Below are 24,376 nucleotides of genomic sequence, written 5' to 3' on the forward strand. Positions count from 1 at the left end.
GAAGAGCCTGTACTACACGAGACTCAAACCGATTCCACCCCGCTCTGTTTTTTGACATTTGAGGAAACGGTGACTTATTAGTGCGGTCTAGTGTCGGTCTATAATTATTATATAGTGTTGCTCTCGTCAGTGCGACTGAGATATTACATATATGTTATGAGTAATGTAAAGTATCTAGTATGAGTAGAGTTTCTTTTAAAATTTATTTCTTATTAATTCATTTTTTTTTTTAATTATTGGGTTTTTTTTAAATACAAAATTCAAATAATGCAGTATTTATTTTCATTCAAAGCCATAAACAGATGTACTGTAACAACCGGGAAATTAGTATGATCATTATTTTTGTTTCATCAAATAATCTTGAATGTAGTTGATTAAACTGTCCATGTATATCTACAGTTAAACCCGAGTTCTATATATTTTTCTTCATGTGTAGCATATTGATTTCGAAAGAGGGTGGGTATTCCAGAGCGTGAGAGAGAGAGAGAGAGAGAGAGAGGGGAAGAGAAGAGTAGTCAATGGTCGAGACGATGAGTGAGAATTCATAAGAAAGAGAAAGGGAAAGAGCATGTAAGAGAGGGAAAAGTAACAAACAGAATTAATATTATTTTGAGAACGAATAGAAAAAGATAGAGAGAGAGATATCAACATTCCCCGAGTTTAAGTTATGCGCGAGCAAAATTTTTGACAATTTCATCAAGGGGGGGGGGGGGGGGGGCTAAATCCACTTGCTAAAATATTAATTTTCTGGGTTCACAATTTCGCGAGCGACCGAAACAAGCGACCGAAAAATTGAGCATATGCATGTTGTGAAAGTTTCATTTATCCCCAAAATACGCGAGATAAGACATAAAAAATGCATATTCGGTCAGCTCGTAATTTGTAAAATTGCGGGGAAAGAGAGGCTGTACCCCGCACTAATTGCAAGAAATGAAATTTGAATCCCTGTGGAGTAAAACAAGAACCAGCTCTAGTTACAGCCATGATTACAATAAGAGACTGTCAAAATATATTTAACACTTTCTTTATATCTTTACATATTTTATATTCATGAATTACTTTATCACTCTCGTTCGCTTATAAAATACCGTTGTGCTGAGTTGTTCGCTACAACCATTATTGCAATGTGAACTTCCATTTATTTGGAAATCCAGAACAATTAAAGTTAAAGACCAGTATTGGAAACGCCCAAATTTCAAAAAATGAAATGGAAGCTCTCATTACCAATCATGTGAAAGAATATGTTTTGACTAATACATGATGATAAAAAATTTGCCGGGAAACCGCCTACTAATTCATATATTTGGTAAATTTGTTTCTCTCATGGACTGTGAGAGATATAGGGTAGTCCCATAAACATCTTTCTGTGTATAGTGCTTGTAACTTTACAAAGAATGGGCCAAATTTCTTATCATTTTGATGATTCCAGAACCTTGTAGTTGCTAGATGCTAGATAATCAACCTTTTCTGATCGATTCCACAACGTTTCTTTCACAATGCAATCGCATGACCATTACTGGTCTTTACCTTTAACTTGTGGTGCTCTATATGTGTTTCATGACTGTCATAATATATTAAACACTTTCTTTATATCTTGACATATTTATATTACTTTATCACTCTCGTTCGCTTACAAATACCAACGTGCTCATATTACTCCGTATTCATATGAATACAATATAAATATTTTTAACAAATCCGCATCACCACCACTGTTACATGCAGGACCCGCAGAACGTTTTTCAAAGTACAATCAGGTAGAGCGTAGCGAGCGAAGCGAGTGAAGCGTAGATTGGCGTGGGGTCCAGGGGGAAAACCCCAGCGGGGGGGGGGGGGGGGGGGGGGGGGTCAAGGGCGGACCCCTTGGAAGCTCAGGAGTTTTAGGAATTTAATTACGGTCAGATGAGCATATTTTGATACCTTATTTGTCACACAAGTAGGTCACTAATTAGCGTGGACTAAGCCCCATGATGCTCAGGGGTTTTAGGCATTTAATAATGGTAAGATGAGCATCCAGGGACCGACTTAGGGCCTCTGATGGGGTTGAGAGGGTGGAACCCCCGCAAGCTCAGGGGTTTTAGCTATTTAATTGCGGTCAGATGGGCATATTTTGATACCTCATTAATTTTGTGGCACTGGCAGGTCACAATTTTTCTTTCTTACTTTCTTTCTATTTTAATATCTTAAACATACTTTTTTTTAGTGAGTGGTGGCTCGAGCCCCCCAACCCCGCCGTTCCTCTGGTCCTGACTCCTGACATGTAGGCTACTAAATTAGAAAATTTTCCAGCAAACAGATAAAAAAGTATAATTTACAAAACAGTAACAAAATATCCCGGAAAATCATGTCATTTCAGCAAAATTCGAAAATCATTGGTATCGAATTACAAATAAACCACGTTTGAATTTTATTTGGGGGTACGCCCCAAAGCCCCCCCCCCCCCCAACCAAACCCATCAGTACGCCAGTGAGGCCCTCCCTTGTCATGTTCTATAGACACAGGCCAGGTCATGGTGGAAAAGTCTTCATCCCTGGAATAGGATGCCAATGGAGGCCTAATGTGTAGAAGAGTTCACAACCTATAAACGTTATAATGAAAACTTATGGTAAACAAGAACCCCACTGTACTCTTCATGAGAGATTAGGGGTGGGATCAGGGATGGTGGTGGTTGAAACCTTCGATACAGGGCTTGCACATTACATCTCGATCACTCCGTGACGAAAACCCGAAGGTTATACAAATTGAATTCTTCCCATCCGTCACAGACAACTCCCAATGAAAATATTAATAACAATGAAGTATGGCAAACGCGAGGGACTATTTAAAAAAAAAAAAATAGCCTTCGCCCTGGGTTGCGCTCATTCTAGGCTCACTCCCCATGTACCCACACCACGCATGAAGGGATGATATGGGGACTTTGTCTTTTCATCCATTCCTCAGCCTTTGTGGGACCCAATCCCTTTCTGTCTTCGTGAGACTAAAATCTAGAACATGTCAAATAATGCCTCAAAACATATCTATTTCGGCAAGTGTGAAAATACTCTCTTCAATGGAGGGGTCTGTGCCTTTGAACGTTCTTTAATCAGAAATATGTCGCCATATAAAGGGTGTAAATTATCATTATCGTAACTACCATCACCATTATCATCATCCTCATCATCATCAACATCATCAGATCTCCCCTCCCCCCTTTTAAAATTTTCTTTTTTTTCTCTCTTCTTTTCCCCCAAGCTGATACCATACCACAAAATTGAATAACGAACATAACCGTATATCATAAAACTGATATTTTAAAAAAACCTGCGAGAATTCGACCTTATTACATTTGTAAAAACTAAAATGTTACCGATTGAGCTAACTTGACTAACAATCTATATCACGTTATTTCTTATCTTATATATCTTATCAATCATACTACATCATATCATCATATCATAATATATCCATATCATATATTCTCATAGTAATAACATATTGTTTTTATCATAATCATACCTTGTCACATCAATACTATATCACATCGTATCTTTTCATGATATAATATCATAATAATTATTATATCATATTCATATCATATCTTTTCATAAAAACATTATATTCTTGCGTCACATGATATCGTATCTTATAATAAATATTTTTTTATCATTTCGTGCAATGTTAAGTCAGGTGATATCACATGAATGCAATAACATAAAGATATCATATTTAGATCATGATCATATTATGTGATATCAATCATGTCGATCATTATCTCCTTTTTATCATGATATTCATACGATTGTGCCGGTAAAGTGTTAATTTGATTTCTTCATTCGTTAAGAGTTCATTTTACTGTACAAGTGTTGCCGTAATTATATCTCGGATTAATAATTTTGAAATATGAATGTAAATGTATTTATTCCTGTTATTCTGGCCCGTTTCCTTGGTCCAGTGGTCAAGACATTGGCGTTCTAATAGCCAGTGACCCTTGTTCGATTCCCGGCGGAGTCATTTTTTTTTCCATATTCGCAATCAATTCCGAAAAGGGATGACAGCAACTAAAAGTATTTAGGAAATCAATGTATTTCCTTGGCGTTGGATTTCTTTTTTGTCTTCGATTTTCTTACTTACTTTCAAAATAATCTTTCAACCTTAAATTCCTGCAAAATTCAGAACCATCTTATTTTATGAAACCGCGGACGTAGTAAAAAAGTTAATATCAAGGATTTGTATTTTAATTGTTTTATTCAGCATTAATACACTCTCTTAGAGTAGGTTGGATAGAAACTTTATAATGGAAAAATATGCATCAGTATAAACAAACTTGACACTTCTGTGGCGTGGGAAAGTGGTGTACCCTATTGTTCAGGGGAAAAACAAATCCTGATCAATGAATTTCCTCGTCAAATTATTGACGTTGGCATGTGTCTCTTGCGAGTAGAAGCCTTTTCATTGTGCTATCGTAAACAGACAGTAAGGTGGCAATTTAATTCTACTGAAAATTCAATAACCAACAGATGGAGCGTTCTCTTTTATTATTGTTGTATTAACAAAAAAATCCACACTGTAGCCCTAGGCATACATACATGTACATCACACGCAATAGATCCAAGATTACGCAAGATACGCAACTTTGATTTTGCCATATTTGCACTATGGTGTGCTAGCTTGGGGCAACTCATTCAAATCTCAAATGGATAAATTACTACTGGTACAGAAAAGAGTAATACGAATTGTTTGTAATACTCACTATCTTGCGCATACAGATGTTCTTTTTTTAATAGTGGTGTTTTGAAAGTTGAAGATATTTATCATGTACAACTAGGAGCTCTAATGTATGAATTGAATGCAGGTCTACTGCCAGTAGCCTTGGCTGGAATATTTAAGAAAAATAACCAAGTTCATAGTTATTCCACACGACAGGCGCAAGCATATCACTTACCTCTTGTTAGAACGCAATTTGCCCTTACTACTTTGGGGTCCACTGGACCTAGGTTTTGGAATTCCCTTGAACCAAGAATAGCGCAATCGGTCAGTATTTATGTATTTAAGCGCAAACTGAAGTTACTGTATTTGAGTCGATATCGTCTAGATTTATAGTTGTGATCAATATTTAAGAAAACTATTTGCTATATAGGTCAGCAATATTCTACTCCCGTTTCTCACATCTATTCATCTGTCTGTCTTGTTTAGTTTTTGTCTGTGTTTCAGTCCTGTTGCTCGTAGTATATTCCTGTTCCTGTTGTTTATAGCCATCATTTAGTAGTCAGTAGATTTTATTGTACTTATTTATGTTTAATATTTTCTCAGTTGTTTAGTTAGTTTAGTTTTGTAAGCATTTAAATGTACGCAATTTTGTTGTTGTTGTTGTTGACGAGTTTGTTCTTTTAGGACATACTCTTAAACTACTCATGAGGGACCTTAAATCCACAAGCCTTGCTTTCAACCAAGGTCACCTCATCTTTCTATTGTAACGCCATATTCTGTTCACTCCTTTATATTCATGTCATTTTTATAATGTGTGTTACGAAAGAAAGATAAATAAACTTGAAACTTGAAACTTGATTACCAGCGAGAGCCCCCCCCAACCTTAGGAATCGTGTAGGGCCGCTGCTATTATCTCTCAGGAAAGTACCCTATATAGTACATGTACGTTCCTTTACTGTGTGCGTAGGCCATTTAAGGGTTTTCGAGGGTAGATTTTCAAAATACGAACTTGTTTATGATGCTTAAAATTTGTTTTTAATGTATTGAGATAATTATAGCACAGGAAACCATTTATCCAGGCGCGTATTAAGGCTTTTCCAATAGGGGGATGGGGGGGGGGGGGGGGCACTCCATTTAGAGATTTCTTTCATCACCTCAATAACGACTAAACAAATATAATCAGTAGTTTTGTTATACTCAGAAAATCTGCTATTCTTGTGACTATAATTTTTTGATATATAGGCTTACAGTAATAACATGATACTTATTTTACAGATGTCAATATCACATATTAAAGACAAGTAAACTATAATCTAGAACTTCCACAAATATACCAGTATATGTAAACAATACTGTGTCAGTATACAAAGAAAAATAAACATGCTAATGTAATATATAGGCTACATTTACAGCGTATACATACTTATAATTATTTTCTAAGTTATGAAAAAAGTGAACAAAGAGAAAAATTCAAAATACGGTAAAGGACAATCCAAGAATGGTGAAAGTTTTTTTTTTTTAATCGAATGTTTTAAATGTGAGATCACTTAGTCTATATATCTCAAAGTGACAGATTGGTTAGTGAATTATTGTGGCGTAGTGCCTGACAAATCTCCTGTCTGTCGTGTAAAAAGAATATCATTATATTTCTGTTTTTTGTCTGAGCGCCTTCTCCCTTGGGGCACTACTCAAATATATATCATGGATGGCATATTCTAATAGGTCCTCTGAAGAGAATATACCGTCCTGAGTCAAGATCAATTGAAGAAGAAAAAGAAATTTTAGTCAAATTGTGTGTTGGAACAAACCGGAAAGTTGTCCGCCACTACATCACAGGGACATTACCGATTCAGCCAATTTGAAAAGCCCATATAGAGAGATTACAACTTTCAAAATTCCCAGGTTTTTCATTTTTGTACGATTTCATTTAAACTTTACCCAGTCTACTTTTCTGATTGTTATCCTATTCTCTAGAGTTTTTTTAATATAAAGATTGGATTTCCTTTTAAAGGTACTTAACTAAACGTTGTACAGAACAGTACTGGGGCCAGAAGTCTGTCCCGAAATAGTCGTCCCATTTTCCCATAAGAATTGGCTGAACAAAGTTACTAAGACCATCCATGCCATCTAAGAAAAAAAATTCAACCTGAACATTGTCCTCAGGTTTGGGCCCCGTAAAGGAAAATCAATTCGATCACATTGGGTCACCCATGCACCAAACTCTATCAAGAAGATGTTGTAGGTACATTATCTAGAGTTCAGACACAACCACAACTGAAGAAAAAAGGAATCTAAGGTCGGGATTGGTTCTATATAGATGGTGACTTATTCAGGCTTTCAGTAGTATTATGTTGGAGATCCTCTTTATTAGCATCCTGAATAATAGAGCGAGACATTTTATTTGCTTTCGTTACTACGGTATATTTGGAAGAGTAAAAGACGGCAACTACACTACAACTACATCCCCCTCTTTCTCCACTGAATCCAATGACCGGGTAATAGTATATTTATAAAGCGCTTAGAGACATTTGTATTAAGCGCTATATCAAAATTTAATATTATTATTATTATTATTATTATTATTATTCCTATCTCCGTCCATTTCTCTCTTTCCGCTTTGTCTTTTTCTATCAAACATCAAAGGACTCGTTCAGTGTCAATCAACAATACCGTTTGCATACAACAAAATATTTACATGAAATATTCAAAGTGAAATCACTAACTATAACAGAATTGCATTAAACGTTTACAATGATGTCATAATATTTTTACATTCCTTATATTAGGACGTTTGGTCAAGAAATAGAACTTCCGACTGGTAAACTAGGTCTATTTTTTTTATACGTGAACATTGCTCTTCTCTACACCAAAGAAACTAATCTGTCATAGTTACTATCAGTTCCCAGAGCACTAGTCACACCATGGTCCAATAACAAAAAAAGATTTGATGTATTAGGCAAGTTCAATGTAACATCCATGCGAAGATTAAAATGATATTGTAAAATGAAAACAAAATAATAATACCAATAACTTGACATGCTGACCCGTGAAAGCTGAAAAGCCTATTTACAATAATCGCAATAAAAGTCAGGAAATACATGTATAAGCACATACATTAACAAAAAATACTTTGAGAAAAACCACAAAACGGAAATAGAACTAATATGAAGTTAATTAATAGCTTACCAATTTTAAATAATACATTATATTATATCACCCCTTTTTGGTAAATATCTAAGAGAAACGATTACACAAAGCATGAAGTAGATGCATATTACGTACAGTATTTACATACTATTTTGATAGAGGGGCGTTATTATTATATTGGATAATGTCAACTGTATACCGGCAATTAAAATCTATCAAGAGAATGGGCATCTTCTCATTCGATTTGAATAGTTATCACATAATAAACAATAGAATATGAAATATAGGCCCGTATTAAGGAAGAGCTGGAGCAGAGAGGTATATATACACACTACAAATAATAGTAATATAGAGTGTGAGATGGATTACAGTGATACTTTGATAAAATGCAATATCTTGTCACCAGCAAACGCGAGCACGTCTGGTGAGAGGGCAACCAAGTAACACCATTTATAACCAGTCGACAGATTAAGTGTCTTGAACTCAACTCTCTCCTTGAGGTTCAGACCATCAAGGTCGTAGAGCCTGATCACCGCGTCATAATTAGTCCCATCATAAAAGGCACTCGCTACATACACTCTGTCCTGCTCATCCACGGTAGCATACAGGTCGACATGTCTTGGAGCTTGTAGAGACTTACCAGCATTCCCATCCCTGTCATAGACCGTCACCACGCTCGGGTTAATATTGAAGTAATTACATGAACTCGTGACGATCAAACCCGACCTGGTGCCAGATACCTGGCTTGTCTTGTGTTTTGTTGGAACAGTGTGTTTGAGAGTGGATCCCGTCGGGTCTAAGATATAGACTTGGTTTCCACCGTTAGCGATGAGGATTTCATCTGATGGACTTCTGTTTAGTTTGAGATTAAGTTCGTTGCCTTTTACGTGTATGCTTGATTTCCTGGATCCATTAGGAGCATATATGTGTGCTTTGTTGTTACCAGTCGATATGAATACCGACCCGTCTTGTTGAAATACAAGATCAACGCATTTCATGTTACTTGTTATGCTTGCATACAGCTCCTGATAACCAGTTGAATCGATGATATCTATACCACATGCATCCTTATATCCGATAGCTACACTGTCCTTAGAGTACGGGGTCATACCAGACATCCGTCCCCGAAGATTTACAGACTCCATTAATTGCAACTTGGGATCTGATTCTGAGATACTCCCGAGTTCAAGACAAGTAACATCTGCAGGCTTGAACCTCTTCTCTTGTGCTGTCTTCCTAATGGCTGAAGCAGAAGTGTTGTCAGTAGCTGATTCTGAGTTGCCCCCGAGTTCGATACGATTATTATCTGCAGGCTTGATCTTCTTCTCCTGTGCTTTCTTGCTAATGGCTGCAGTAGAAGTGTGATCAGTAGCTGATTCTGAGATGCGTCCGAGTTCAAGACAAGTAACATCTGCAGGCTTAAACCTCTTCTCCTGTGCTTTCTTCGTAATGGCTGCCGCAGAAGTGCGATCAGTAGCCTTCTTCAGTATGGCATCCAGCTCCTCACAGAGCAAGGAATGAGCAGACACACTGTCTGTCTCAAAACGACCCAGTCTGTCATTAGCTACCAGTGTTATTGAACTGCAAATACTCTTGATCCTTTGTCGATCGTTGGATTTCAAGACGTTGAGATCGTCCTCGAAACTCCGCTTCACTGCATTGATCTGCTCGATGAGATTTCGAAGATTTTTTTCAAGCTCTTTCGCTTTGATGCTGTAGGCTTGATTGACATCGTCCAGTAGTTTCTGCACGGTAGCGTATACTTCATTTCGTTGTTCCTCCACATTCTGAATGTTCTTCTCCAGTTCTGATTTCTTATTTGCACAACGCTGGACAAGGTCATTCACCTAAACCAAAATTAATAATAGAAAAGTGAGAAGAACATTTTTTTTTTAGAATGAGATGTATGCCAATCACACGGAGCTTGTTTGAAAATCAAACACCGGCATTTGCGCGCGTCTGGTGTTTCACAAAAGTAAGAACCACGACCCCACCTCGCCACACACACACACACACATAATTATATGAGGACCGCGGAATTGAAAACATTGTATTGTCCGTTTCCTTAAAAGGGAATACAACTCTTGTTATAAGTTCATTTCTATGAAATAAGCAGAATGGAGATAGGCCAAATAATAATAGTATAATGATAATCATAATGATAATATTCATGATGAAAATATTGATTAAAATATTGGTTTTAACAATAAAAAGTAATATAATGATACTAAGAAGAATATACTGTATGATACTACAGTCAAACCTGTCTATATCGACCGCCCAAGGGAAACACAACCAGTGGTCTTTGTAGACAGGTGGTCACTAAAGCCGGTTTGACTGTATTACTTTTCAGACCAATTATTGTCAAACGCGAGTTTTTTTTTTTTAAATGTCAAATGAAACCACACTTACCTTTAGCCGTAACTCTTGCTCGAAGTCAGCCTGATTCTTGATGTTGTGATTTTTATGACTGACTATCACGCACTTGTGACAGACGTGGACCTTACAATCCTCACAAAACATATCTTTGTTCTCTTGTTTGTGAACGTAGCACTTCTCATATAGGTGACCAATGCTGACCTTCCCCTTGATGATATCCTCCATGGATACAATCTCATGTCCTTCAAAGACGACTTTAAGATGTTGATGGCAATCCAAACACTTATCACACATGTAATTATTACATGTTCTGCAGAATGAGACAGCATCTTGATGGAACGTGCAAGCAGTGCATTTTGGACGCACCTCCAGGGCAACATTCAATCCTCCACACGTGGCGTGGTAATTTTCTACGAGTCCGTTGACAGTCACATTGGTGCGGAAATCATCGACACGGTTCGCAGACAACTTGGTGACCTCCCTGCAGAGAGGACATATCATGTGATCAAGTTCCTGATGGGACAGGTCATAGTTCTTGAGACATTTCCGACAGAAGGTGTGTCCGCATGAAGTCAGGATGGTTGCCTCGTCGAAGATACCAAGACATAGTGGACACGTCAGGTTATGTGAGTGTGAAGAGCTTGGAGCTTTCTCTTCCTCCATCTTCGCAGCCATTTAATTGGTACAAATGTCGTATTTTTGGCTAATTACAAACACGAGCTCGTTCTATCGTTTATCCAATAATTAATGTCCGATTAAACTTTAAAATATGATCAGCTAATGTGTACTAGAAGTTATTAGCCTACAGTGAGTTCATGCAAGCTCAAACTATAAGCTGTGACGTAGTAGATCTACCAACATCCTGAGTCTATACGTCCAAACTGCATGCAGATCTGTAGCAATTTTTTCTCACGTTGATTAAAAATATTTGTCGAAAGAGGTGCACCTAACTTTGATCAAAAGTATTAATCCTCTGTTGAAATGTGTACCTGAATACAAATAAGGTTATAATAGTGAATCACACTTGAGTAGATCTTCTGTGAATACAATGCAGTTTGTGCATCCTATAAATAGAAGTGGGTTTTTCCACAGAGAGCGCGCGCAGCGTATATAAGCACCTTTGAACTTTAAAATTGGCAGTATTCATCATTTTTTATCTATAGAGGGCGACTTAAAATTTATGATCTGCACGTAGGCTGCAGCGTTGTGTGAACGGGCAAGTCATCATCATCATCATAATCATCATCATCATCATCATCATCTCATCATCATCATCATAATATCCATGCATTCATTTCTTCATTCCTTCGTCCACTCAATAATTGTGTTCATCATTCGTTCATTTCGTGCGTTCGTTCATTCGTTTGTTCGTTTAATTATTCATTCATATCATATCACCGTCGTTGTGAATATTTTGTTTTCATCATCATCACCGATAAAGTTGGAATAAAATGTCTAACTTCTTTTCATGCCATGATTGTTACTATATAATTTATTTTTGAATCTTGATTAATATAGTTCATATCTTCTTGATCAAGTTAAAGAATCATAGAGATTGATCTATACATTAAAACAAAAAGATGTATAACCTGATATAATTATAGGTTTATCTATATTAAAACTAAGTAATTGTCAGTTGTCATAAACATTTCACGAAAGAGGAAAACAAAATTATTCCAACTATATGCGGGCAGCGCCGTGGACATTCATCAGCATGATAATCATCATGATGATCTTCATAATCCTAGTCAGCATCATCATTAACATCATCATCCTCCTCCTCGTCACCAAACGGGCATTCGCACAGTACGGGGGAGGAGGGGGAGCCGGGAGGAGTGCTGGTCGAATGATTTCAAAAGACTTCCTCAACAACTGGGTTTAACTTTGATGAGCCAATCATCAACACATTTTTCTTCAAGCGCCATTATTGTGATACAACTTCCAGGAATTGGAGACCTAAGATTTCAGAAAGCAACTTTGACTAATCCCATTTACCTCAATCGGATATTTATATATTTTGTTTAATCTCCAGGATTGGGGACCGCGGCCCAGCAAGAAATATAAGTCTCATCATCTTTGCAAATCACAATTTTTTTAAACCATAATTTGCGAAAATATTTACTCATACCTTAAATGAGGACAGGTAGAGTAGCTGTCACAACCATAGGGGCCTGAAGTGTGTGTGTGTGGGGGTGGGGGGCAGGGGGTTCGGTCGCCCCCAAACGGAAAAGTCGGTGTTTGTTTGCCCCTTACGCCACTGGTTATGAAGGTGTCGTGGTGTAGATGGTTCATTCACTTGGCTTTCAATCCAAGGGTTGAGGGTTCGAAACTTCGTCCTGCACTAATCTCCTTTGGCAGGACATAATCTATCCACATTCGCCACTCTCCACTCAGGTGTGAAAATGACTACCCGACATAGAAGCCACCCTCATTAGTATTATTGGTGCAGAGCGGTGTCAAGAAGCACAACGAGCACAAATTTTGCTCAATGCACAATTAAATTCCTTTTGGTAGAAGGGAGGGGGCAACGGTGGACGCATTTTTCCTCATAACCCTCCTCTAATTCCCTTCCCCGTTAGTTTCTCTTTTATTTTCTACTCGTCGTATACTTTCAACCTAGATATTAAAGTTCCAAAGCGCTTTTATTCAAGGAGACTAATGCGTAGTAAATAAATAAAGAGACCTACCACTATCGTATTCTAATGAGAGCGGAAATAGACATCACAGGCATAAACACTCTGTGCCCATTTCTAGCCAAATTTCTCTTTTTTTGTTAACGTTTCAATAATTTCGAGATTGCCAAAGAGAAAAAATGACGTGAGCATGACAGCCATTATGCAAATTATGCAAATGTTGGAAATTTTGAAAAAACGAACCCATTTTTAATGGTATTTTTGTTAAAAGTGGGACCCATGTTTAGGGATTTTTTTTGGTGAAACGGATACCCATTAGAGCGGCACATCCCTGTATGTCTTAATATGTGGGTTCCCCCCCCCCCCCACCTCCGGGGGTTATATAGTACGAGATCATATTACCTTCGTAACTGTTTTTTTCTTTCTTATCAGTTTTGTGAGCCGGTCATTCATTCATTTCCAGTTCAAGTCGGTCTAAAACAAATGTTTGTGAATCTATATGTGATATATGCATCAGGTCATACGTCTATGGCTGATCTTCAACAAAACGGAGTTAAGTCTTTTGTAAATTCCGTTTGTTGATACGGCAGGCAGCCAGTGAAAACGAATTCGTTCAATGCAATTATGGAAGTGCAAGCATTACTTTAAACAAACAACATTAATTTATTCCTAGCTCATTTTTCCTTATTGAGGTGTCATATGGAAGGGCAGAAACTGCACTTCCTATAGAAATGTGATCTTCTCTTTAAAATTCAGATACCGTCCGCCAAATGACTTTTTGGTAACCCTTTTTCAAATTGTTTTGAATCACTCATGTGTGAAATATGCATCATATCAGTTAAATCAAATGAAAGAGGAGGACCTAAGCTTTACAAATATGTGTCATTTATTAATTATAATTGTGATTAAGTTATGATAAAACATCGATAATTCTCGGTTTCGTTTTTCCGGGGCGCACTGTAGTGTTGCTCTCGTTCGTGCGACTGATGTATTACGTATGAGTAATGGAGTATTTAGTATGAGTAATGTATCTTTTTAAATTTATTTCTTATTTATTCAATTAATTTTTTTTTTTAATTTGAGTTTTATTTCTTCTTAAAATACAGATAAAGCAGTATTTATTTTCATTCAAAACCATAAACAGGTGAACTGCAAAACCGGGAAATTAGTATGATCATTATTTTGTTTCATAAATGCTTGAATGTTAGTTGACTAAACTGTCCTTATATAATTATATCTACAGTTAAACCCAAGTTCTATATTTTTCTTCATGTGTAGCATATTAATTTCTAAAGAGGGTGGGTATTCGAGAGAGAGAGAGAGAGAGAGAGAGAGAAAGGAAAGAGTAGTCAATGGTCGAGACGACGAGTGATAATTCATAAGAAAGAGAAAGGGAACGAGCATGTATGAGGGGGAAAAGTTACAGACAGAATAAATCTTATTCTGAGAACGAATAGAGAAAGATAGAGAGAGGAGGAAGAGATAATCTAAAAAACCAGCAGTGGCGAAAGAAAACGTGTAAAAACACGTTAATGTTACCTTTTAATGGAGATGCCCCCCCCCCCCCCCTGGCGCTCAAGGGGGAGGGGGTGCGATTTTTCAAATTTTCGAAAAAAAATAATTAGTGTTCACTAAACGTGCTAAGAAACATGGCAAGAGATCTTACAGAATAATTATGGTCACCTAACTGAGATGACATCGTGCTGTCCATACAGTGTGAGATAACATGGCATACTGAGAAACATGGTGACAGATCTTACAGCACATGGACACCTAACTGAGATGACATTATGCTGTCCATACATTGTGAGATAACAAGGCATACTAAGAAACATGATGAAAGATCTCACATCGTATGGACAGCAAAATGTGATCAGAGTGTAACCTAGTTAGGATCAATATTACCAAATTCTTCGTCAGCTTACACTCCATTTAGAGATTTCTTTCATCACCTTAATAACGACTAAACAAATATAATCAGTAGTTTTGTTATGCTCAGAAAATGTGCTATTCTTGTGATTTTAATTTGGATATATAGGCTTACATGCAGTAATAACAACATGATACTGATTTTACAGATGGCAATATCACATAAGACAAGTAAACTATAATCTAGATCTTCCACATATATATCCAGTATAAGTCAACAATACTGTGTCAGTATACAAATAAAAATAAAAATGTTAATGTAATATATAGGCTACATTTACAGCGTATAGATACTTATAATTATTTTCTAAGTTATGAAAAAAGAGAACAAAAAGAAAAATTCAAAATACGGTAAAGGACAATCCAAGAATGGTTTTTGTTTTTTGTAATCGAATGTTCTAAATGTGAGATCACTTAGTCTATATATCTCAAAGTGACAGATTGGTTAGTGAATTATTGTGACGTAGTGCCTGACAAATCTCCTGTTTGTCGTGTAAAAAGAATATCATTATATTTCTGTTTTTTTGTCTGAATGCCTTCTCCCTTGAGGCACTACTCAAAATATATTATGGGTGTCACATTGTATAGGTCCTCAGTCATGATCTTTTGAAGAAGAAAAAAAGAAGACATTTTAGTCAACTTGTGTGCTGGAACAAACCGGAAGGTTGTCCGACACAACATCACAGAGACATTACCGATTCAGCCAAATTGAAGAACCCATATCTATATAGAGATTACAACTTTCAAAATTCATAGGTTTTTTCATTTTTGTACGATTTCATTCAAACTTTCCCCAGTCCACTTTTCTGATTTGTATTCTTTTCTCTATAGTATTTTGATATAAAGATTGGATTTCTCTTTAAATGTACTTAACTAAACGTTGTACAGAACAGAACTGGGGCCAGTAGTCTGTCCCGAAATAGTCGTCCCATTTTCCAATAAGAATTGACTGAACAAAGTAACTTAGACCGTCAATGCCATCTACGTGTTTTTTTTTCATCCTGAACATTGTCCTATTGGTTTGGGCCCTGTAAAGAGAATGCAAGTCGATCACATTGGGTCACCGCATGGACCGAACTCTGTCGAGAAGAAGTTGTAGGTACATTATCTAGAGTTCTAGACACAACCACAACTAAAGAAAAAATAATCTAAGGCTTTGTCAGTGCAAGGAAAAGGCGCTAATGTCTTTTGGATTGGATTGGATTGGATTGGATTGGTTCTATATAGATGGCGACTTATTCAGGCTTTCAGTAGTATTATGTTGGAGATCCACTTTATTAGCATCCTGGAAAATAGAGCGAGACATTTTATTTGCTTTCATTACTACGGTATATTTGGAAGAGTAAAAGACGGCAACTACACTACACTTACATCCCCCTCTTTCTCCACTGAATCCAATGACCGGGGTAATAGTATATTTATAAAGCGCTTAGAGACATTTGTATTAAGCGCTATATACAAATTAAACATTATTATTATTATTATTCCTATCTCCTTCCATTTCTCTCTTTCCACTTTGTCTTTTTCTATCAAACATCAAAGGACTCATCCAGTGTCAATCAACAATACCGATTGCATACAACATAATATTTACATGAAATATTCAAAGTGAAATCACTAACTATAACAGAATTGCATTAAACGTTTACAAAGATATCATAATATTCGTACATTCCTTATATTAGGACGATTGGTCAAGAAATAGAACTTCCGACTAGTAAACTAGACCTAATTTTTGTTTATACATGAACATTGCTCTTCTCTACACCATAGCAAACTAATCTGTCATAGTTACTATCAGTTCCCAGTTCTTAGAGCACTCATTTGCATGGCTTTTCAGAGAAGAGTGCAAGTTGAATACGAAGGAATTTTTAATGGAATGTCACACCATGGTCCACTAAGGATTTATTTTAAAAAATTGATTTGATGTATTAAGCAAGTTCAATGTAACATCCATGCGAAGAGTAAAATAATATTATAAAATGAAAACAGGATAATAATACCAATAACTTGACTGGTTGACCCGTGGAAGCTGAATTGCTAATATGTAAAATGTGGTCCTTCATTTAAAAGTACTAAATGATCACAATACAAGTCAAGAAATATAAGCACAAACATTAACAAAACATATTTTGAGAATAACTACATAAATCTAATATGAAATTAATTAATATCTTACCAATTTCAAGTTATACATTATGATATCATAATCACCCCTTTTTTCTTCTTTTTTTTCCTTCTTTTTTTCATAGGTTTTTAATAATTTCTCTGATAAAGAAAATTGTACATAATTTATAACATTGCATACAAAATAACAAAATAATCTTCACATAGGTCTAAATAAATATGCAAGTGAACTTTTACATGCCCATACAAGGTTACAAATAACGTTACACATTTACAGATGAAAAATATAACAAAATTATATTTTCACATTTTAAACAAATCGTAAATAAAGTTTGTACTATTTCCTCGACCAGTTTGCGCATAAATTTCAAAGTATTTTATTTCTTTTCCACAATATTTTGTTTTCCTCTTAAATTTCCTTCAGAGAAAAAAAAAGAGAAGGGTTATGATTAAAAAAAAACGATTTCAGAAAATCTCTAAGAGAAACGATTACACAAAGCATGAAATAGATATTACGTACAGTATTTACATTATTTCGATATAGGGGCGTTATTATTATATTGGATAATGCCAACTGTCTACCGGCAATTAAAATTTATCGAGAGAATGGGCATCTTGTCATTCGGTTAGTTATCACCAAATAAACAATCGAATATGAAACATATAGGCCTGGAGCAGAGAGGTATACACACTACAAATAATGGTAATATAGAGTGTGAGATGGATTACAGCGATACTTTGATAAAATACAACTTCTTGTCAATCGCAAACGCGAGCACGTCTGGTGAGAGGGAAACCAAGTAACACCAACTATAACCAGTCGACAGCTTAAGTCCCTGGCATTTGAACACAACTCTCTCCTTGAGGTTCAGCCCATCAAGGTCGTAGAGCCTGATCGCCACGTAATAACCGGTAGACTCATTAACACTCACTACATACACCCTGTCCTGCTCATCCACGGCAGCATATAGGAATAGATGACTATATTCAGCTTGTAGAGACTTACCAGCATTCCCATCCCTGTCATAGACCGTCACCACGCTTGGTTTGGTGGAGCATGAACTCGTGACGATCAAACCCGACCTGGTACCAGATACCTGGCTTGTATTGTGTTTTGTTGGAACAGTGTGTTTGAGAGTGGATCCCGTCGGGTCTAAGATATAGACTTTCTTCTCACTGTTCGCGATGAGGATTTCATCTGCTGGACTTCTGTTTAGTTTGAGATTCAGTTCGTTGCCTTTCACGTGTATGCTTGATTTCCTGGATCCATTAGGGGCATATATGTTTGCTTTGTTATCACCAGTCGATGCGAATACCGACCCGTCTTGTTGAAACACAAGATCAACGCGCTTCACGTTACTTGTTATGTTTGCATAATGCTCCTGATAACCAGTTGAATCGATGATATCTATACCATGTGCATCCATATATCCGATAGCTACACTGTCCTTAGAGAACGGGCTCATACAACGCATCCGTCCCCGTAGATTTACAGACTCCATTAATTGCAACTTGGGATCCGAGTTTGAGATGCTCCCGAGTTCAAGACAAGAAACATCTGCCGGCTTGAACCTCTTCTCTTGTGCTGTCATCCCAATGGCTGCAGCAGAAGTGTGGTCAGTAGCTGATTCTGAGATGCTTCCGAGTTCAATACGAGTATCACCTTCATGCTTGAACGTCTTCTCTTGTGCTGTCTTGCTAATGGCTGCAGCAGGAGTGTGATCAAGAGCTGATTCTGAGATGCTCCTAAGTTCAAGAGAAGTAACATCTGCAGAATTGAACCTCTTCTCCTGTGCTTTCTTGTTAATGGCTGCAGCAGGACTGTGATCAAGAGCTAATTCTGAGATGCTCCCAAGTTCAAGAGAAGTAACATCTGCAGAATTGAACCTCTTCTCCTGTGCTCTCTTCGCAATGGCTGCCGCAGAAGTGTGATCAGTAGCCTCCTTCAGCATGGCATCCAGCTCCTCACAGAGCAAGGTATGAGCAGACACACTGTCTGTCTCAAGACGACCCAGTCTGTCATTAGCTACCAGTGTTATTGAACTGCAAATACTCTTGATCCTTTGTCGATCGTTGGATTTCAAGACGTTGAGATCATCATCGAAACTCCGCTTTACTGCATTGATCTGCTCGATGAGATTTCGAAGATTTTCTTCAAGCTCTTCGGCCTTGATGCTGTAGGCTTGATTGACATCGTCCAGTAGTTTCTGCACGGCAGTGTATACTTCATTTCGTTGTACTTCCACATTCTGAATGTTCTTCTCCAGTTCTGATTTCTTACTTGCGCAACGCTGGACAAGATCGTTCACCTAAACCAAAACGAATAATAGAAAAGCGAAAAGAACATATTTGAATTAGAATGAGATGTATGCCAATTACATGGAGCTTGTTTAAAAATCAAACACCGGAATTTGCGCGCGCCTGGTGTTTCACAAAAGTAAGAAACACGACCCCCCGCCCCCCGGCACCCCCGTACACATAATCATAAGGACCGCGTAATTGAATACATTGTTTTTTTCTTCCTGTTTTCTTAGAAGGGAATACAACCCTTTTGATAAAATCATAAGTTCTATGAAGTCAAAGCAGAAATATAAGATAAACAGAATGGAGATAGACCAAATAGTAATAGTATAATGATAATCATAATAATAATAATCATGATGAAAATAATGATTAAAATATTAGTGACAATAAAAAGTGATATAATAATAATAAGAAGAAGAAGAAGAAAAAGAATACATGATACTCCTACTTTTAAGACCAATTATTGTCAGGTCTTATTAGCCAAACGCGAGTTTTTTTAAAAATAAATGTCCGAAAGCCCAGGCGCGGATCCAGGATTTCTTAGGGGAGGGGGCCCAACTTTTTTTTTTTTTGCTCCCGAAAATTTGAAAATCGCGCCGGCCGAAAAGTCGCTCAGTGGGGGGGGGGGGGGGGGGGGGGGGGGGGGGGGGGGGGGGGGTACAGAGCACAATTTTTTTTTTTTTTTTTTGCTCCCGAAAATTTGAAAAACGCGCCGGCCAAAAATTCGCTCAGTGGGGGGGGGGGGGGTGGGGGGGGGGGGGGGGGGGGGGGGTAGTGAGCACATTTTTTTTTTTTTGATCCTCAAAAAAATTTCAATTTGCACCCCCCCCTTGAGCGCCAGGGGGGGGGGCCCAACCCCCCAAAATCGTAAAAATCACGTGATTTTACATGATTTTTTTCTCAAGGGGGGGGGGCCCGGGCCCCCCGGGCCCCCCCCTGGATCCGCCACTGCGAAAGCCACATACATGATAATACTACTTTTAAGACCAATTATGGTCAGGCCTAATTAGCCAAACGCGAGCTTTAAAAAAAAAATGTCCGAAAGCCACACTTACCTTTAGCCGTAACTCTTGCTCGAAGTCAGCCTGATTCTTAATGTTGTGATTTTGATGACTGACTATCACGCACTTGTGACAGACGTGGACTTTACAATCCTCACAAAACATATCTTTGTTCTCTTGTTTGTGGATGCAGCACTTCTCATATAGGTGACCAATGCTGGCCTTCCCGTCGAGGATATCCTGTATGGATACAATCTCATGTCCTTTAAAAACGACTTTAAGATGTTGATGACAATCCAGACACTTATCACACATGTATCTATTACATGTTCTGCAGAATGAGACAGCATCTTGATGGGACGTGCAAGCAGTGCATTTTGGACGCACCTCCAGGGCAGCATTCACCCCTCCACACTTGGCCTTGTAATCGTCTACGAGTCCGTTGACAGTCACATTGGTGAGGAAATCATCGACACGGTTCGCAGACAACTTGGTGACCTCCCTGCAGAGAGGACATGTCATGTGATCGAGATCCTGATGGGACAGGTCATAGTTCTTGAGACATTTCCGACAGAAGGTGTGTCCGCATGAAGTCAGGATGGTTGCCTCATCGAAGATACCAAGACATAGTGGACATGTTAGGTTATGTGAAGCGCTTGGAGCTTTCTCTTCCTCAATCTTCTCAGCCATTGGTACAAATAACGGATTTCTGGCTAATTACAAACACGCGTTCGTTCTACCCCTATTTCCAATAATTTATGTCCAATAAAACTTTAAAATGTGATCAGCTAATGTGTACTAGAAGTTATTAGCCTACAGTAAGTTCATGCAAGCTCAAACTATACGCTGTCGTGATCTACCAATATCCTAAGTCCGTATAACAAGTGCGTCCTATTTGTATGCACTGGCAGTTCTGTACCAATTTCTCACGTTGATTAAAAATGTCTATTGAAATGTGTACCGGAATACCAATAAGTTTATAATAGCAAAATCACACTTGGGTAGATCTTCTGTGAATATAATGCCGTGTGTGCATCCTATTTATAGAATTGGGTTTTTCCACAGAGAGCGCGCGCAGCGTATAAGCACCTTTGACCTTATTGGCAGTATTCATCATTCTTATCTATATAGAGGGCGACTTATAATTAATGATCTGCACGTAGGCTGCAGCGTTGTGTGTACACGTAAGGCATCATCATCATCATCATCATCATCATCATCGTCGTCGTCGTCATCATCATCATCATCATATCATCATCATCATCATCATCGTCGTCGTCGTCGTCGTCATCATCATCATCATCTCATCATCGTCATCATCATCATCATCATCATAATAATAATATCCATGCATTCATTTCGTCATTCCTTCGTTCACTCATTAATTTGGTTCATCATTCATTCATTTATTCATTTATTCGTGCGTTCGTTCATTCGTTTGTTCGTTTAATTATTCATTCATATCATATCACCGTCGTTGTGAATATTTTTTTTTTCATCATCATCACCGATAAAGTTGGAATAAAATTTATTACCTCTTTTCATGCCATGATTGTTACTATATAATTTATTTTTGAATCTTGATTAATATAGTTCATATCTTCTTGATCAAGTTAAAGAATCATAGAGATTGATCTATACATTAAAACAAAAAGATGTATAACCTGATATAATTATAGGTTTATCTATATTAAACTAAGTAATTGTCAGTTGTCATAAACATTTCACGAAAGAGGAAAAAAAAATTATTCCAACTATATGCGGGCAGCGCTGTGGACATTCATCAGGATGATAATCATCATGATGATCCTCATAATCCTAGTCAGCATCATCATTAACATCATCATTCTCCTCCTCGTCACCAAACGGGCATTCGCACAGTACGGGGAGGAGGGGGGGGGGGGTACTGATCGAATGATTTCAAAAGACTTCCACAATAACTGTGCAAGAAAAGGTGTGGTATGAATCAGAAAAAGTTGATCATGTAGCATTTAAGTATTGGTGTGTACTGCAAGGTTCTGGAGTCATCAAAATCAAAAAAAGAAGACAGTTTAGTAAAATTGTGTGTTGGAACAAACCGGAAAGTTGTACGCCACTACATCACAGAGACATTACCGATTCAGCCAATTTGAAGAGCCCGTATACAGAGCAATTACAACTTTCCAAATTAATAGGTTTCTCATTTTGTGTACGATTTCATTCAAACAATCCCCGTCTATTTTTCTGATTTTTCTCCTTTTCTCTAGAGTGTTTTGATATAAAGATTGGATTTCCCTTTAAAGGTACTTAACTAAACGTTGTACAGAACAGTGCAGGGCCAGTACTATGTCTCGAAATAGTAGTCCCATTTTCCCACAAGAATTGACTGAACAAAGTTACTTAACCATCAATGCCATCTACGATTTTGTTTTTCATCCTGAACATTGTCCTATGGGATTGGGCCCCGTAAAGGGAACGCAAGTCGATCACATTGGGTTACCCATGCACCAAACTCTGTCGAGAAGAAGTTGTAGGTGCATTATCTAGACTTCAGACACAACCACAACTGAATACAAAAGAATCTAAGGTCGGGATTGGTTCTATATAGATGGCGACTTATTCAGGCTTTCAGTAGTATTATGTTGGGGATCCACTTTATTAGCATCCTGGATAATAGAGCGAGACATTTTATTTGCTTTCATTACTGCGGTATATTTGGAAGAGTAAAAGACGGCAAGTACACTACAACTACATCCCCCTCTTTCTCCACTGAATCCAATGACCGGGGTAATATTTTATAAAGCGCTTAGAGACATTTTGTATTAGGCGCTATATCAAAGTTTAATATTATTATTATTATTATTATTATTCCTATCTCCGTCCATTTCTCTCTTTCCGCTTTGTCTTTTTCTATCAAACATCAAAGGACTCACCCAGTGTCAATCAACAATACTGTTTACATACAACAAAATATGTACATGAAATATTCAAAGTGAAATCATTAACTATAACAGAATTGCATTAAACGTTTACATAGATATCGTAATATTTTTTAGATTCCTTAGAACGTTTGGTATGGAAACAGAATTTCCGACTGGTAAACTAGACCAATTTCAAGTTATACATTATGGTATCATATCACCCCTTTTCAGTAATATCTAAGAGAAACGATTACACAAAACATGAAGTAGATACATATTACGTACAGTATTGACATACTATTTCGATTGAGGGGCGTTATTATTATATTGGATAACATGCATGTCAACTGTATACCGGCAATTAAAATCTATCGAGAGATCAGAATGGGCAATTTCTCATTCGGTTTAAATAGTTATCACATAATACACAATGATGAAATATAGGCCCGTATTAAGGAAGAGCTGGAGCAGAGAGGACTGGTATACACACTACAAATAATAGTAATATAGAGTGAGAGATGGATTACAGTGATACTTTGATCAAATACAACTTCTTGTCAATAGCAAATGCGAGCACGTCTGGTGAGAGGGAAACCAAGTAACACCAACTAGCTGATGTATAATCAATCTTCAGATTACGTTTAGGGAACTCAACTCTCTCCTTGAGGTTCAGACCATCAAGGTCGTAGAGCATAATTTGCAAGTAGGACGTTTGCTGGTACATCTGACTTTCACTAATTACATGCGCTACATACACCCTGTCCTGCTCATCCACGGCAGCATACATGGCAGAGCCACCATTTTTTAGGGATTCACCAGCATTCCCATCCCTGTCATAGACCGTCACCACGCTTGGATTGGTTAAATCACATGAACTCGTGACGAGCAAACCCGACCTGGTGCCAGATACCTGGCTGGTCTCGTTGTGTTTTGTTGGAACAGTGTGTTTGAGAGTGGATCCCGTCGGGTCTAAGATATAGACTTTCTTCTCACTGTTCGCGATGAGGATTTCATCTGATGGACTTCTGTTTAGTTTGAGATTTAGTTCGTTGCCTTTCACGTGTATGGTTGATTTCCTGGATCCATTAGGAGCATATATATGTGCTTTGTTGTTACCAGTCGATATGAATACCAACCCGTCTTGTTGAAACACAAGATCAACGCACTTCATGTTACTTGTTATGTTCAATGCTAACTGATCCTGATAACCAGTAGAATCGATGATATCTATACCACGTACATCAATATATCCGATAGCTACACTGTCCTT

The 24,376-nt window shown here is 37.5% G+C and overlaps 1 protein-coding gene across 1 annotated transcript; it reads right to left on the bottom strand.

Moving 5' to 3' along the window:
* Positions 1-16,927: 16,927 nt before the first annotated feature.
* On the bottom strand, positions 16,928-20,926 carry LOC115928899 (E3 ubiquitin-protein ligase TRIM33-like). Its single transcript, XM_030996969.1, has 2 exons — positions 20,261-20,926; positions 16,928-19,210 (listed from the first exon to the last, which is right to left on the bottom strand). Exons 1-2 carry the CDS (start codon positions 20,894-20,896, stop codon positions 17,627-17,629), a joined length of 2,220 nt encoding a protein of 739 aa, XP_030852829.1. The 5' UTR covers positions 20,897-20,926; the 3' UTR covers positions 16,928-17,626.
* Positions 20,927-24,376: the final 3,450 nt, after the last annotated feature.

Source organism: Strongylocentrotus purpuratus, unplaced genomic scaffold (assembly GCF_000002235.5).
Source record: "Strongylocentrotus purpuratus isolate Spur 01 unplaced genomic scaffold, Spur_5.0 spur5_scaffold_3, whole genome shotgun sequence".
Taxonomy (NCBI): Eukaryota; Metazoa; Echinodermata; class Echinoidea; order Camarodonta; family Strongylocentrotidae; genus Strongylocentrotus; species Strongylocentrotus purpuratus.